Genomic DNA, 16352 nt, shown 5'->3' on the forward strand with positions numbered 1-16352 from the left:
CTTGTGCATGAGACACAAACTGAAAGCCGTCATTCTAGTATTGTATTGACTGCCTGATCCATCTAAAAAATGTATCATTTTTAGGCTAGGTAATTTTTTTTTAAACAAAGTTCACACAATTTTCTATTTATCGAACGGCATCCTGGTTATGCTTAGTAAACTTCGCAATTGCTATAAAGCTTGTGAAATTTAATTCTTGCGTTTCATATTCAAAATTACATATAGCAAAGGGATGGATTGTGCATTGAGCATTTGCCCAACCCTTGTACAGAATCCTGAATTACGAAAGAGTAGTTTTCAGAAAAGTCAGCGATTATTATGCAATTTCGCTCTGCAATAAAGTTATGAAGAGTTAAATCAAACAGTTTTCCAAAAAATGTATCCACAAACTCTAGTGCATCCATTTGCGTTAAATATAACGACAACGATCTGTTTGCTTCCATTGACTGAATTAAAAAAAAATCTATATTTTTAAGAAGATTCACAAGCTTCATATAACCGGGCAATGATCACAGGTTTGAACCAACATTTCTCTGTAGGGTTGTCACGGAGCGTTTAAAAAACGTCAAAATACGATTGTACATTTTCTGGTAGAAGTTTTCTATCCTTCAGGGTTTTAAATATAAACTTAAATATAAATATAAAGTTTATTATTATGGAGCATCTAAACGACTTCGATTAGGCTGATGATATTCCCCTACTAGCACAACGGCGCTCTGATATGCAGAGTAAGCTGAACAACCTGGCCGAACGTTCCTCAACGGCGGGTCTCACCATCAACGTCAACAGGACCGAATCGTTGGATGTAAACACAAACAATCCCTCCAACTTAACGGTAGCCGGGCAAGCAGTTGAGAAGATCGAAAACTTTAAATATCTTGGCAGCCAGTTAGCGTCGGATGGAGGAACCAAGATCGACATAGAAGACGGGCTGCTTCTGCGAAGCGAAATGTATGGAGATCCAATCAGATTTCAAATATTCAACTCAAACGTAAAATTTGTGTTGTTATACGCCAGTGAGACTTAGTGTGTATCAGCAGAAACTGCCAGTATTTATCAACCGATGTCTACGTTTTATAATTCGGGCCTGGTGGCCTCACAATTGGATCTCAAATGCTGAGCTTCATCGACGATGCCGTCAAAAACCGATATCGACAGAAATTTGAGAGCGTAAATGGAGGTGGGTCGGCCACACATTACGAAACAGCGGAGACGAAATCTGCAAGCAAGTGCTGGACTGGAATTCAGCAGGACATCGCAGCAGAGGCAGACCCAGGGGCTCGTGGCGGGGTAGCCTCAACAAGAAAATATTTACTATTATTTAAACATCTTAAATCTTACTATTTTACTTGAATAACATTTTTTTCTAAGACCTGTAACTGAAAATCTTTTCATTCGTGCCAAAAGATTGCAGATATTGGTTCAAAAGTTATGAAGGTCTGATTATTTTTTGAAATGCCGTTTTTTGACCACCGTATTCTGAAAATGTGGCCCTAAGAGCTAAACAAAAAAAATACGGGTCTTATTATTTTCGGTAGAGATCATTCATACACAAATTTTGAGCAAAATTGGAGACATTTTTTTTTCAACTCGATTCTATTTTCATGGAATCGCTGTGATTAGTAAAACGAAGATTTTGAATGATTCTATGATGGCTCAATTCAGAATATGTATACTTGGGCACTATATCAACCTTGATTGCTTTGAATTAGTTTCCACTGGACAACACGTCAACATGTCATTTTCTTTATCTTAAAAATAATTTCCTTCGTAAATGTTTAATGCAGAGCTGATCCTTTGACTCAATATGTTTTATACGGTGTTCCCATCTACTGCTGGCTGTCCGTCCATCTGTCGTTACTTATCTTATATCACTCCACTGGCGAGACAGAAAAAAAAAGAAACAGAAATCTCATCTTCAATTTAGCTTCTTATCGCCACCACCACATGAGGGAGGACATACTCGGAAAAGGGGAAAAAGTTTGACTTTTGGGTATACATTCTTGTTTCACAAGCGAATACCCAAAAGTCCATCAATATCCATTTAGCTTCGGTCCTTCTTGAGTAGTTGATACACGAGAATCTATTAAGAAAATGCAGAAACAATGTATAAATTATGAGCACGAAGATCCGTGTTGGACACTCGGGAAGACCAGTGGAAAAGTGTTAAGTAAGCAAGGCTAGGGAAGTGACCAAAAAGTCCATCAAGGAAGGGTCAACTTTGGCCGAGACCTGTGTAAGTTTTTTTTTGTTTCTGCCTTGTGTGGAGTTTATGTACGAAGAGCTACTGTATCTATACGCAGAACTATATTGCATGTATGCTGGGAAATAAATGGCTGTTATTTGTGTTGTTGCCCCGAAGGTATTTTTCCATCATTGATACAAACCGTCGGTGAACTGTTGTCAGGTTGTTTTTGTTTGTGCATCTTCGAATTCAGAGCAAAGAATAATTCACAATGTACATATTTTCTCCACGGGGTGCAGGGTTGTAACACGAATAGTATAAAATATGTTTCACAGAATGAAACATCACTTGCTCGGATGCAGATGCGATTTCTGCTGTAACGTTCTTTATGGAGGAGATGTTTCTCCTGATAATTTTTTTATTGATTTATTGTTTACAGTCTTGTTTAATTCATATTTCTTCAGTTGATCGCCTCAAATCTCTGTCTTAAATGAATGACAAAATGTTGCGTAAAGTTGAGAAAATATTTATTATGCAAATATGCAGAGGGCCATCCGTATACCACCCAAATAATACGGAACAGTTCGACAGCTTGTTTTAAACTGTTTTATTTTCTCGATTAATATGGCGAGTAAGTATTTTGAGATTCAGATTATTTTTTTTAAATTTCGTGTTGTGGTTGGAAATCTCATTCAGTCAATTGAAACAGAGATTAAAACATCACATAAATATGGATGGATATATTCAGGAGCACATATTGTAAAAATAAAGAATGAACCCGCGATATCAAGAGAACTCGAAGTTTATTGCGGATAAATTTTCACGCTGAGCTCAGACACAGACGGCATTATTCGGCAGCCCACTGAATGGCGCAAAGAAACAAAGTGAGTCAAAGTGTTTGCAATAGTTACGTTATACAAGCCGGTTCCTTACCATCCTCCATACACCCAACCAGCGGATGGCTGTATAATAATTGGGCATATACAATTTTGGAAGATTTTAATACAATAGTTGTATTGAATTAATACAGATTTGTATTATTTTAATACAATATTTGTATAAAAAGCTTACAGAATTGTATATGCCCAGATTTTATACAATAATTGTCAGATTTGTTTTTTGGGTGTATATACGACGGGATTACAGCAATAGTCATGCAATCCAACATCGGGCCAGCAATTGGAGCATTATAATAGCTCTGTTTTATTCACTTCGACCAACTCACACGGTAGGGAGTTGATTCTACAAGCAGCTACTGATTGGACACTTGGTAAAATTAAAAAAGGCAAAATGCAATTTACACGCCAAGCAAACCAAAAAAATGCTTCACCTACTCAATGTTGTGTTAATCTGACCTATTTTCGTTAAATATGGCACAAATCAAAAATATAGTGAATAAAGCTACATACATACTTCATTAAAGCTTCTGTCCGATTCACGAATAAAAATCAAATTAAATTAAAAAATGACAGTTTGAAAATTAGAAAAAATCATTCGGTCATAAGATCGGATGGGGCTACCCAGAAAGACCAATAAGCTATATCAAAAACTATTCAATATCAGTCAACAATAATCTTGCTATGCTTCGCTTCTAAATTTGATTTTATTTTAATTCGCAAATCGGACCGAAGCCTAAAATGACGATTTAGCATTAGCATTGTTACGGTGTAATTCGTAGATTGGACACTAGTGACACTCATGTTTTACTTTTGATATCCTTATCTAGAATGCTATAAGAAATCAAAAAAGGGAGTGCTCCTTGATTCCATTCTTAAACAAAAATAACAAAAGCATGATGATTACTACTCCTGGCCACGCCCATCTTCACCGTAACTAGGGAAAGGAAGAAAGTGTTGATGTGGTACTTACTTAACGAGTAAACAGCACTCACACAGAGAGGTACATAAAGTTTCTCGCATTAGTCGTAACAAAAATAAAAGAAGGCCATTCTTGACTTTCACGAAATCATCATTTCATTGAAGTAGATCTTTTGGGTACTCTATTTTTGTGTTATCTATTTTGCCTTTCTCGTATCCAGTATTCCGCGAGCGGTAATAGCCGCCAGCTTGCTTGCTAGTCTCTGACTTAACGTTTGTGGATGTCAACTGCACCCACCGTTCCGAGCATTTTGATCAATATGGTAAATAAGAAGGCGTCAGCACCTTATTATTGACCACATTGGTCATAATGCTTAGAACATCTAGAGTTGACCGTGCAGTTGACCTCAACAAGCGTCAAATCAGAGAGTAACCCACCGGATAGCTGGCAGCCATTACCGCTCGCGGAAAACCGGAAAGGAAAAAAAATCAAAAATCTTGATTTCTGGAGATCGTGATAGATCGTCGAAAGAATAAATTATATCAAGCCTTTTTACAAAAAAATGTCAATTATCGACGATAACATGATTTCCTGTTAGCTTTGCGAGCAAAGCCAAATACGTGAAACTGCCTATCCGGAGATGGCAAATACGATTTTTGGTTGTGCCTAGTATGTTGTCAAATGAGAAACATTCTCGGCTACCTGGGCATATAGGGGAACTGTTCCGTTTTCCATCTCACTGAACATATATTCATCTCATCGCAAAACAAAAAAATACAGCACCAATCTCGTTGCTTCTTTTTTCTAACAATCGGAATCGAACCCATGACCATTCGCTTATACTTAAGGCGAACGTGTGACCAACTACACCACGATACCCCCCCTTTACCCCAATTGTTTAGTAGTTCTAGTAACAACATCCGAATAATGTGATTGAAGGTAACAGCTGTATTTCGCATGATGCCAAGTTACGCAGTACTTACTGTACACGCTCATTCACACTCACACAGTCACTCATCCCGTATGAGGTTTACTAGGGTGCTCTCTATGACACAACCACACGCTCGCTCTGACTCTGATTCACCATATGAGTCTCACTTGGGTGCTTACCCTTTCCGCGCCATGTGAGACTAACTTGGATGCTCACCCTGCCACCTGATTCACGCTCTAGGACACCAATTTGAGACTTATTTGGGTGCTCACTCTGAGGATGTGTCAAGCGGTGGAGAAGTGGAATGCAGTTTCGACTGCAATCACTCAGATTGTCTGCAGTTTGTAGAAAATCTTGCACGCCAAGCTGTAGGGGAGACCGTGGGTGGTTGGCCGAGTTTTGCTTTTGGAATATCTGTACTAATTCTGGCTCGACTTTTCAAAAAATGGTTTTCACTGTCATAAATTTACAAGTCTTGGGCACTTTTGTGACAAATTTTCATCCATGAATACAAATTGAGAAAAAAATTATAACAAAACAAATGCGGCGGAAAAATTCGGCGAACCAACCCCAGGGCTGGGGTAGGTTGGCCGAGTTTGTTAAAATAAGTGAAACACATCAATCAGTGGGCAATGTTAAGAAGTGGAAATGTAGTGTTCATAGCTTTGTCATTTTGAGGCACGCAAAACAATCCTAACTTTTTACTTTTTAGTCTTTTTAAAACATTTTTAGTAAACTTTTTACAATTCTCGCTTTCATTTTCTCTGCCAGAATATACCTACATTTGATATAATTTTCTCGGCCAACCTACCCCACGAGATCTTTTCGAGAGCAATCACAATTTACAATTTACAATTTACCCAGAAACATTTATACCGTTTTGAAAGATTTTCAATACCCTCTCCAGCGAACCACATATTTAGAAATCTGATGAATATTGATTCTTGTTACAAATATGACATTACCTTAAGAAACATTTCCTGACGGAATCCGTTCAATTGTTCAGCGTTTTCGGGGCACACTACCTACTGATTCAGTTATGAGGCACAACTGTCATTTTTGTTGATTTAGCTTTGCTGCGTTGCAGCATGCGTGAAATAATAAAAATGACATTTGTGCGTTGTTTCTGTATCGAGTGGTGTGCCCCCGGAAACGCGAGCACTTTTATACTTGGATTCCGTCAGGAGTGACCTTAACAAAAATTAACTCACTCCCACCAAAACAGCAATAAAACGTGATCCTGGGCAAACGAAAACACTAAAATAAATGAAATTACATCCGTACATGGGCGATCTAATACTTCACCCAAATCATTATAATGAGCCTTAAATGTCCCTCAAAACGTTTTCACAAAAGCCACTCGGTGAACCTGCCCCTTAGGCCAACCAGCCCCGCTCTCCCCTAGTCGACAAGCACCACCTTACTATATACTGTATACCCAAAATACAAATCTGACAATTATTGTATAAAATCTGGGCAACTTTTTGCTTCCTCATACGAAGCATGTCCTCCTTTTGGGATACCTTTGCAGTCACATCCCGCCAGGATATAGGTATATAGATATCCATTAGCAAAACTGCCTACTGACAGTTTTTTAAATACGTGTTTGATATGCTAAAAACCTCTCATAAGTACAGCAGATGACGATACGTTAACTCTCAATGGGGCCGAATAGTCTTCGGCCCCTAGCTAAGGCTAGTTCTCCGACTGGCTGGCTGATCCACCGCTACGGCGTTGTCTCGATCCTTCCTCAGCGGTCGTACAACAAACTTCCTCACTCGAATCGTCGTGGGTGGTTCACCAGTTCCGGTGAAGCAAACTTATGCCCTGATGGTGCCCCGACTATCGGTGGATTTCGTAAGGAACGCTTCCACGCATTGCGCCGACTTCGTCTTCTGGTTGTGGATGACGTCCGCAGTGGGGTTGCCCTACTTATCCGAAGCGCTTAGTGAAATCTAATTTTGGACTGATATTAGCATTAGCATTAGCATTGAGCAGTTCGCACAAATTCGTAGGTGGTACAAGCCAAGACTATTGTATGAGAGTAGCATCCTCTTCATCCGTTACCACAGATATTGATTTGGGACGAATCTCTATCTCTTAGATGAAAGCAATGCACTCTCCAATAGTCGAGATCTGTCCTGGCCACGTCCTTGCGAATGTTGAGGAAGGGGAAGGATGGTTAGTTGGACACCTACTTGAGAAAGATGCAGAGAACTCTACGACCTGTCATAGGTGCCACGGAAGGTTTTGGAATTGTTAGTGTCGAAGGTTATAACAGTAGGAATCGTTTTGGTAGAACGTGAAACACAGAAAGAACTAGGATAGAAATATAAAGTAGGAAAGGGACGAGCCTGGAATTGAACCCACGACCTCCTGCTTATAAGGCAGAAGCGGTAGCCACTAGACAAATCTAATTTTGGACTGATATTCGCCATATTTTGGGAGAGCATCAATCTCACTGTTCAGGCCGGCTCACACTGTAGCACTTTTTTGATTTTTCATTTTCGGTTTTTGTAATATGTTTTTAAATAAAATTGTTTCTGCGTGTAAATTTGATAATGATCGAACATTGAGTTTAAGAGTTATAACGAGAATGGTCGTAGGAACCGTAAATCATTGGAGTTTTGGTTTTGGTCCCATACGAGAAAGGCACTGCTAGGTGAATTCATTTGAAATTCATTCATTTTCTTTCTTCAAAATTCCAAAAAGTGGAAACTCTGTATTTCGAGCAGTAAATAAGAAATCTTTTATGTGAATAGTAAATTGCGATTTATTCTAAGCATCATTTATTTTTGCTTTGTGCAAATCACGTTTCGTAAATGTTGATGAGTGATGCAGAGCAAAGTACGCTTCAAGATGTCAAACAAATTCAATGTAATAAATAATTTGATATCCATTCACACCACCTATCTCTTACCCGTACCAGTAGTAAGAGATTGTAAATTCTGCGGCAATAATTATTTTACTTCTCCAGATTGTAAAGGTCATTACGAACAGACGTTAAAACATAAAAATAATTTTCCTCGCTACACCCTTTAGTCATTCTCAGGCTTACTATTAGCATTATCCAGCAAGAATTACCCGAAGGACCGGCAAACACGATTTGAAATGTGCAATTGCGGGGAAAATAAGGACAAAGGGTCTTCCAAAAAGCATGCCGAATTGTTCGTTTGCGGTATGTTTGGTGTACAGTAGGGGCCGAAGGCAAGCGAACGCGAACGTGGTGGCAAGATGATTACCATCGTATTGCACACGCCATATCGACCGAGGTCATTAATAACGAAAGTTACGCTAAAAAAGGAAACCTATACCTCTTCCCATGAAATTCCCACATCCGTCGTCCGGCACAATAAACTTCAAAAACAAATATTTATGTACGACCGTCCTCAAAAATCATCACAAGGACGAGGGCACAGACATCCACAGAAGCGTGAAACGATGAAAGGGATCATTGATCATCGATTGCGTTACGCGTTTCCTTTTTCTACATAGTGATTGAAGCAGACTTCACCGCATCCAGCCATACGACTTACACATAGTACCATCACCCGTTTGATGAGTGGAGGCGGCTGTGTCAGCGAGGAAATGCAGGCTTCCATGGCTATCATTATTGTTAAATTAGATACAATTGCACAGCTAAAGCTAATTGACACGTGGCCACTGTCAAATCGCGCGCAAAGAAAGCGCCAACATGTACAAACATAATTTAAATAATAAATAACTGACGCGTGCCTTGTTTGTTTGTTGCTCTCGCCCCGAAGAAGAAGGGAACCGTGAATGATGATTTTATAGGTTTTCTCGTACATGTGATCGCAACCGGGAGAGGGGTATGTAACTTAAAGTCACTTTTGTGGATAATCGATAACCCAGACTATTCTCTAGGTATTGCTTGTAGTATCATGGTAATGTATAGATAAAACAGATTTTAAAATTACGCCTGGCCTTTACTTATTAGAAATGTATTTTACGGAGCTGATTCTGGCTGAGTTCCTTTTATCTGTTTTTCGCTCCTCAGTGTAGAGGCAAATGGTATGAAATTTTCAATTAAATGGTAAATTGAAAAATAGTTTGATTTTCATTATATTACTTTGTGATGGTAGCTTACTGAAGCCTTTCAAATACCACGAAAAATGGTAAAGAAGTAAAGAGAACGGTATTTTTGGCAACGTACCCGGCATCGAAATAAGGAGTATGATTGGAAACTTGGTACTTGGAATGTCAGGACCCTAAATGAACAAGGACGAGTTAGCCTTCTGGCTCGTGAATTGCAGAAGGTTAGAGTGAACGTGGCCGCTATATAAAATGTCTGGTGGATTAGACCCGGAGAACGTGAATTCAGAGACGTGGTTCCCACGACCAACACTGCCTTCAAATATAACATCTATAATGGTGAAACTTGCAACCAGATACGCCATGTTCTGGAAGACGGGCGGAATTTCTCGGATGTTATCGAGGTCCGAACATTGACTTTGATCACTTCCTCGTTGTCACAGCGAACGAAGCATTAGAATGTACAGCGATTGTTGGTAGAAGAAGTATTGGCTGAATACCGTTCGAAGCTCGAAGAACGGATAAGTGCAATTAACGTTAGCGATAATATCAACTATCTCTGGGAGTCCATCCATGGAGCGTCCATCCATGGGCGATTGCATCGATCGCAGCCGACACCACTACATCCGATCATCAAGCATAGAATTACAAAAAAATGCGCCCTCTTCTTTCATGCACACCCACCGGAAGCTCTCCTGTTGGCGATTGCATGCTGTGTAGGTAAAAAAATGCGAGAAAAAATGCGCGAAAAAAAAAGCACGTCAGTACGCGCTGCTGTCACAAACTGTAATGACTCGCACACAGAAGGCACTCCTTTTATGCACAAAAAGAATGGCACGTGGCAATGCATTCAGATGTCCGTGTTAGGAATGCACGAGATTGATTATATGTGACATTTTTATTGGCCTTGACAAGAATTGAAATTTTCTATCGCTTATCGTTAAAAATCTTAAGTTTCAATGAAGTTGGCAAACTGCTGGAGAGTGTCCGAGTCGATTGATATATAAATCTTAAAAATCTATCAAAAGATAAATGCGCTAGTAACGTTCGAAATCTTCCCTTTCAGCGTAACGCTCTTGATTTCCAAAAATCTAAATGACACCCAGTATAGTAAAGAAAGACGTAAGTCCTACGTCAAAAACATTGTATTATCGATTCCGTAGAATATAAGCGTTTTTCTCCAAAACTATTTCCCTTACCTGATAGAGGAAAGCTTATTCTGTCTGATTCATTCATTTATTTAGCTCACATCTAAACAGATACCATTGAATCAACAATTGGACGCCACAATACACGGTTCAAGGACGCATCTCTCCATCGTCGAATGCGCCCCACGCTCGCCAAGTCGTTGTGTACCAGGTCAGCCAACCTCGCTTGCTGTGCTCCAAGGCGTCTAGTACCTGCCAGATCGGAAACGAACACCATTTTTGCAACATGCGCTGCCTATCGTATCCTTCCGGCTTTAGCTACCTTCTAGATCAGGGCTGCCCAACGTACGGCCCGCTGGCCGGATGCGGCCCTCAGCTCCATATTTTGTGGCCCGCGTCGTGTAAGAAAAATAAACTCAGATTCGGCCCGCCAGCTTTTCTATCTGGCTCAAGAAGCTCATTTTTATTATTCACTAGCTGACCCGTCGAACTTCGTCTCGCCAAAAGTTAATTGAGATGATAAAGTATTCAGAGCGGGCAAATGTAAATGCAGAGCATACGTCAAAACTTTTGTTTTTTCCACATGCCAAATTCGGTTTCATTTGCTTGATTAATTCTTGCGTAATTCAGATTTTTTTGTAATATTTGTATGGAAGCCTCCCCTTCTAGAGTGAGAACGGGTCTCAAACTTTCATAGAAACATTTTTTTTGTAAACAAAAACTTCCGCAAGCCACATTTGACCCATTTGCTTGATTAGTTTTCGAGTTATATGGAAATTTGTGTCTCATTTGTTTGGGAGAGAGATCTCGAACCATCTTAAGAACTTTCCCCGGCCCCAAAAACCTCTGCATACAAATTTTCACGCCGATCGGTTTAGTAGTTTCCGAGTCTATAAGTCAGATAGACAGAAACTCATTTTTATGTATATAATTATTAACCTTTCCGTCCCCAACGTCTGTTTTTAAGGGCTTTCAAAAATTCAAACTGCTGTAAAAACCGCATTTCTTGACCGATTCTTTCGCAACAAGTTGCATTCGATCCGGATGGATCCCAATTTTTGATTAATACTAGTTTCGAGGCTATCCACAGTACGGTTCCAGAATTATTCCAGATTCCGTTGGGGTCAGTTGTCCCCGGAATAAGTGGCCATTTACAATTTTAAGTCAAAACAGGTCGTGCGACACCTCAAACTTCATGATTTCACAAAGCAATGATGCGAACGATATTTTTGGGGTTCCTGGCCCACTCGGACTCAATCTGGCCACATCGGTCAGAATCCGGGGTCCTACGGAATGGCCATTTTCAAAATTGATTCAAAATAGGTCGTGCGACACCTCAAACTTCATGATTTTACAAAGCAATGATGGGAATGATATTTTTGGGGTTCCTGACCCACTCGGATTCAATCCGGCCACATCGGTCACAATCCGGGGACCTACGAAATGGCCATTTTCTAAATTGATTTAAAATAGGTCGTGCGACACCTCAAACTTCATGATTTTACAAAGCAATGATGGGAATGATATGTTTGGGGTTCCTGGCTCACTCGGATTCAATCCGGCCACATCGGTCACAATCCGGAAACCAACGGAATGGCCATTTTCTAAATTGATTCGAAATAGGCCGTGCGACACCTCAAACTTCATGATTTCATAAAGCAATGATGAGAATGATATTATTAGAGTTCCTGACCCACTCAGATTCAATCCGGCCACATCGGTCAAAATCCGGGGACCAACGAAATGGCCATTTTCTAAATTGATTTAAAATAGGTCGCGCGACCCCTCAAACTTCATGATTTTACAAAGCAATGATGGGAATGATATTTTTGGGGTTCCTGGCCCACTCCCCAAGTAGCACATTTCTATCGAATCTGGTTACAGCAACTTGATTGTGACCGACCTGGAACATGTGTGCTACTAGGGTTGGATTCAATCCGGCCACATCGGTCACAATCCGGGGACCAACGAAATAGCCATTTTCAAAATTGATTCAAAATAGGTCGTGAGACACCTCAAACTTCATGATTTTACAAAGCAATAATGGGAATGATATTTTCAGGGTTCCTGACCCACTTGGATTCAATCCGGCCACATCGGTCACAATCTGGAGACCAACGGAATGGCCATTCTCTTAATTGATTCAGAATAGGTCGTGCGACACCTCAAACTTCGTGATTTTCCAAGCAATGATGGGAATGATATCTTTAGGGTTCCTGACCAACTCGGATTCAATCCGGCCACATCGGTCACAATCCGGGGACCAATGGAATGGCCATTTTCAAAATTGATTCAAAATAGATCGTGCGACACCTCAAACTTCATGATTTAACAAAGCAATGATGAGAATGATGTTTTTGGGGTTCCTGGCCCACTCGAATCTATTCCGGCCACAATCCGGAGGACCTACGGAATGGCCATTTTCTAAAAGGATTCAAAATAGGTCGTGCGACACCTCAAACTTCATGATTTTCCAAGCAATGATGAGAATGATATTTTTAGGATTCCTGACCCACTCGGATTCAATCCGGCCACATCGGTAGCAATCCGGGGACCAACGGAATGGCCATTTTCTAAATTGATTTAAAATAGATCGTGCGACACCTTAAACTTCATGATTTCACAAAGCAATGATGAGAATGATATTTTTAGGGTTCCTGGCCCACTCGGATTCAATTGCGACCACATCGGTCACAACCCAGGGACCCAGGAATTCCACCGATAATTTGTACAGAAATTATACCGTAAATGAAATCAACAATGGAATTTTCGGAGGAATTCCTAGATTAATTCCCAAAGAAATCCTGATAGAATTCCGGTGGAAACTTCAAGATTTCTACTGGGACATCCTCCAGGAGTATTTCTGATGGGATGATGATCCCTGGGGACGGATGGTACGCTCCGCTCCCCTAACAGCCCTGTGGCTCGGCACAGCGGCTTGATGGCTTCTTCTTCTTTGGTTATTTGTAGCAGTCCGGCTGGAACGGCAGGCTGGCCGATTGGGATGCACGGCATCCGACTAGGCAGCACGGGTTCGCTGGGATGTTCTCCAAAACGATGAGCCGAAGAAGAGATGCGATCCAGTGTCCCACTGATGTCAGCAGCTTCCTTCTCTTCGAAGTCCAGAATTCCACTCCAGGCACCATCCTGGTCACGGCACCAATGTTTCGTCCAGGGTGGGACGACCCTACGTTGTGTTGTTTTTGATTTGGGTGATTCTCCGGGCGACGAATGAAAAACTACTGCTTCTGAACTGGACTTCTGATTTATTGCCTCCGAGAGGCAGCGTGCCAGCTCGGAGGTTACTTTCGAGACACTGTACCAGACATTCAATTCAGAGTCGCCTTTTATAGGCGACTCTTAGTACGGAAACAAAATACAAATTATTGGGGACGTGCGCACAAACATTCAAATTTAAATCTAATTAGATTTGCAGCGCGCCAAACGCTACGTATATAACGCGAGCAGTTGGCGCGAAGCAATAGAACAAAACGATCACACAATTGAACGACAACTGCACGCACGCTTCTCTGCTGGGCTGAACCACGCTACGATGATGCGATGCGATCGAACAATATATATAGAAAATCCTCCAGAAGCTCCACCGAGAATTTCTCTGCGAGCTCCTGAAGGTAATCTCCGGGAGGTTCTCTGATGATGATGATGATCCAGCTCAGCTACATACCCCTAGAAAGGTTTCAGCTAGACGAGATTTGTGTATAAGATGAATTATCCAAGAATTTTTTCGAGCATTCTTCTGGTAGTTTCACTGGCAGTTCCTTCAGAAATTTAGCTGGAAATTCCTCCCAAAGTTCTTCCAATAGTTTCTCTGGGAGTCCCTCTAGGAATTCTGCTAGGAGTTCCTCCTGAAATTCCTCCGGGAGCTCTTTCGGCAGTTACTACGAGAATTCTTCCGAGAGATCCACTGGCAGTTTCTATGAGCATTCCTCCGGAAGTTTCTACGGCAGTTCTCCCGAGTGTTCCTCTAAGAAGGAACTCCTGGAGTAATTTCCGAAGGAGCTCCTGGAGGAATTTCTGGAGGAATTTCCGGAGAAATTATCAGAGGATTTTTCGGAGAAACTTCCGTCGGAACTTCAGGAGGAATTTCTTAAAGAACTACAAGAAGAATTTCTAGAGTAACTCTCGTAAGAACTGTTTGTATGAACTCCCAAATGGACTTTCGTAAGAATTCCAGGAGGAACTCCTGGAAAAGTTCTCAAAAGATCTCCCAAAACAACTCCCAGAGAAATTCTCCGAGGAACTTCTGGAGGATTTTGTAGATAAATTCTAAAAAAAAATCCTGAATGTATTCCCGGAGGAGCTTCTGCTGGAACTCCCGGAGAAATTTTCAGAGGAACAGTCGTTGGAATACCCAGAGTTGAATTTCTAGAGGAACTTCCGAAATCTTATTGCCCGTGAAATTCCTGCCATATATCCTCCTGGATTTCCCTGTGAAGTTCTTGGAGGGATTCCCAGAGGAACTCTTGGAAAAACTCCTGGAGGAGATCCCACAAGCACTTCCGGAAAAATTCTAACAAGGAAATCCTAAACTAATTCTTGGAGAAGTTCATGAAGGTATTTCTGTATAAATATCTGAAGGAATTCCCGGAAAAATACCAGGAGAAATTATTGCAGAAATTCCCAGATGAAATGATGAAGAAATTATACCGGAAGAATTTCCGGAGATAGTTCTGAAGAAATACTTGGAAGAACTCTTGAAAGATATCTTGGAGGAACTCTCAAATTATAATCCGAATGAGATTCTGGAGTGAATTTCTAGTGAAGTCCGGAAAGCATTCCAGGACAATTCCGCGGAAAAATTTCGGGAGAAATTCCTGAAGGTATTCCTGGAGAAGTACCTGAAGCATTTCCCGGGAAAATACCTGGAAGAATTTCCGAGGAAATATATGGACGAATTCCTGGATAAATTTCTGAAGAAATTTTTAGATGAATTCTTGAAGGATATTCTGAAGTAAAAGCGGAAAGAATTCCAGAATGAAATCCTAAAGGATTTCGCTATTAAATTTATGGAGGTATTACCGGAAAAACTTCTGAAAGTTATCCTGGAGGAATTAAAGGAAGAGTTCCTGGAGGAATGCCCGGAGAAGTTCCTAGAAGAATTTACGAAGGAATTTCTTATAGATTTACAAGTGAAATTGTGAAGCGAAATCGGAGGATTTCCGTCATAAATTTGTGAAGAAATTTCTTGCGGAATTTTGGAAGGAAATTCCGTTTGTATTCTTGAAGGAACTCTCGAATGTATTCCTGAAGGAAATGCCGGAGTTTTTTTTAGAAGAATAGCCAAAGAAATGTCTAGAAGGAAAAATTAGAGAAAAAAAATCTTCAAGGAATTTCCTCATGAATGTCTTAAAAAACAAATTTAGTGAGGGGTTTCTAGATAAAGAGAAATTACAATTATATAAGAAGGATTTTCGAACGATGTTCAAAGGAATTTGTGGATTGCTTTCCGGAGGAAACAAGAAGCTGCCAGGGGAGCTTCTACAAGGATTCCAAGGAGAATTCTTGAGCCCGAAACTTTTCGAGTTGTTTTGCCCCAACCTGCCCACTCTGGCTACGCCCTTGTATCATTCCCATCATTGCTTTGTAAAATCATAAAGTTTGAGGTGTCGCACGACCTATTTTGAATCAATTCTGAAAATGGCCATTCCTTTGGTCCCCGGATTGTGACCGATGTGGCCGGATTGAATCCGAGTGGGTCAGGAACCTTAAAAATATCATTCCCATCATTGCTTGTAAAATCATGAAGTTTGAGGTGTCGCACGACCTATTTTGAATCATTTTCGAAAATGGCCATTCCGTTGGTCCCCGGATTGTGAACGATGTAGCCGGATTGAATCCGAGTGGGTCAGGAACCCTAAAAATATCATTCCCATCATTGCTTTGTGGTATCATGAAGTTTGAAGTGTCGCAAAACCTATTTTGAATCAATTTAGAAAATGGCCATTCCGTAGGTCCTCCGGATTGTGGCCGGAATGGATCCGAGTAGGCCAGGAACCCTAAAAATATCATTCTCATCATTGCTTTGTAAAATCATGAAGTTTGAGGTGTCGCACGACCTATTTTGAATCAATTTAGAAAATGGCCATTCCGTTGGTCCCCAGATTGTGACCGATGTGGCCGGATTGAATCCAAGTGGGTCAGGAACCTTAAAAATATCATTCCCATTATTGCTTTGTAAAATCATGAAGTTTGAGGT

At 40.6% G+C, this 16352-nt stretch overlaps 1 protein-coding gene across 1 annotated transcript in view; it reads left to right on the forward strand.

Moving 5' to 3' along the window:
- The first annotated feature begins 721 nt into the window (after positions 1 to 721).
- The window catches only part of LOC134209558 (uncharacterized), a 57293-nt gene continuing 41662 nt past the window's right edge, over positions 722 to 16352 (forward strand). The window contains exon 1 of the mRNA XM_062685555.1: positions 722 to 951. Coding sequence (XP_062541539.1) covers positions 722 to 951 — 230 coding nt within the window. The remainder of the gene's footprint in view (positions 952 to 16352) is intronic.

The sequence above is a fragment of the Armigeres subalbatus genome, chromosome 2 (genome assembly GCF_024139115.2).
Source record: "Armigeres subalbatus isolate Guangzhou_Male chromosome 2, GZ_Asu_2, whole genome shotgun sequence".
NCBI classification, from domain to species: Eukaryota; Metazoa; Arthropoda; class Insecta; order Diptera; family Culicidae; genus Armigeres; species Armigeres subalbatus.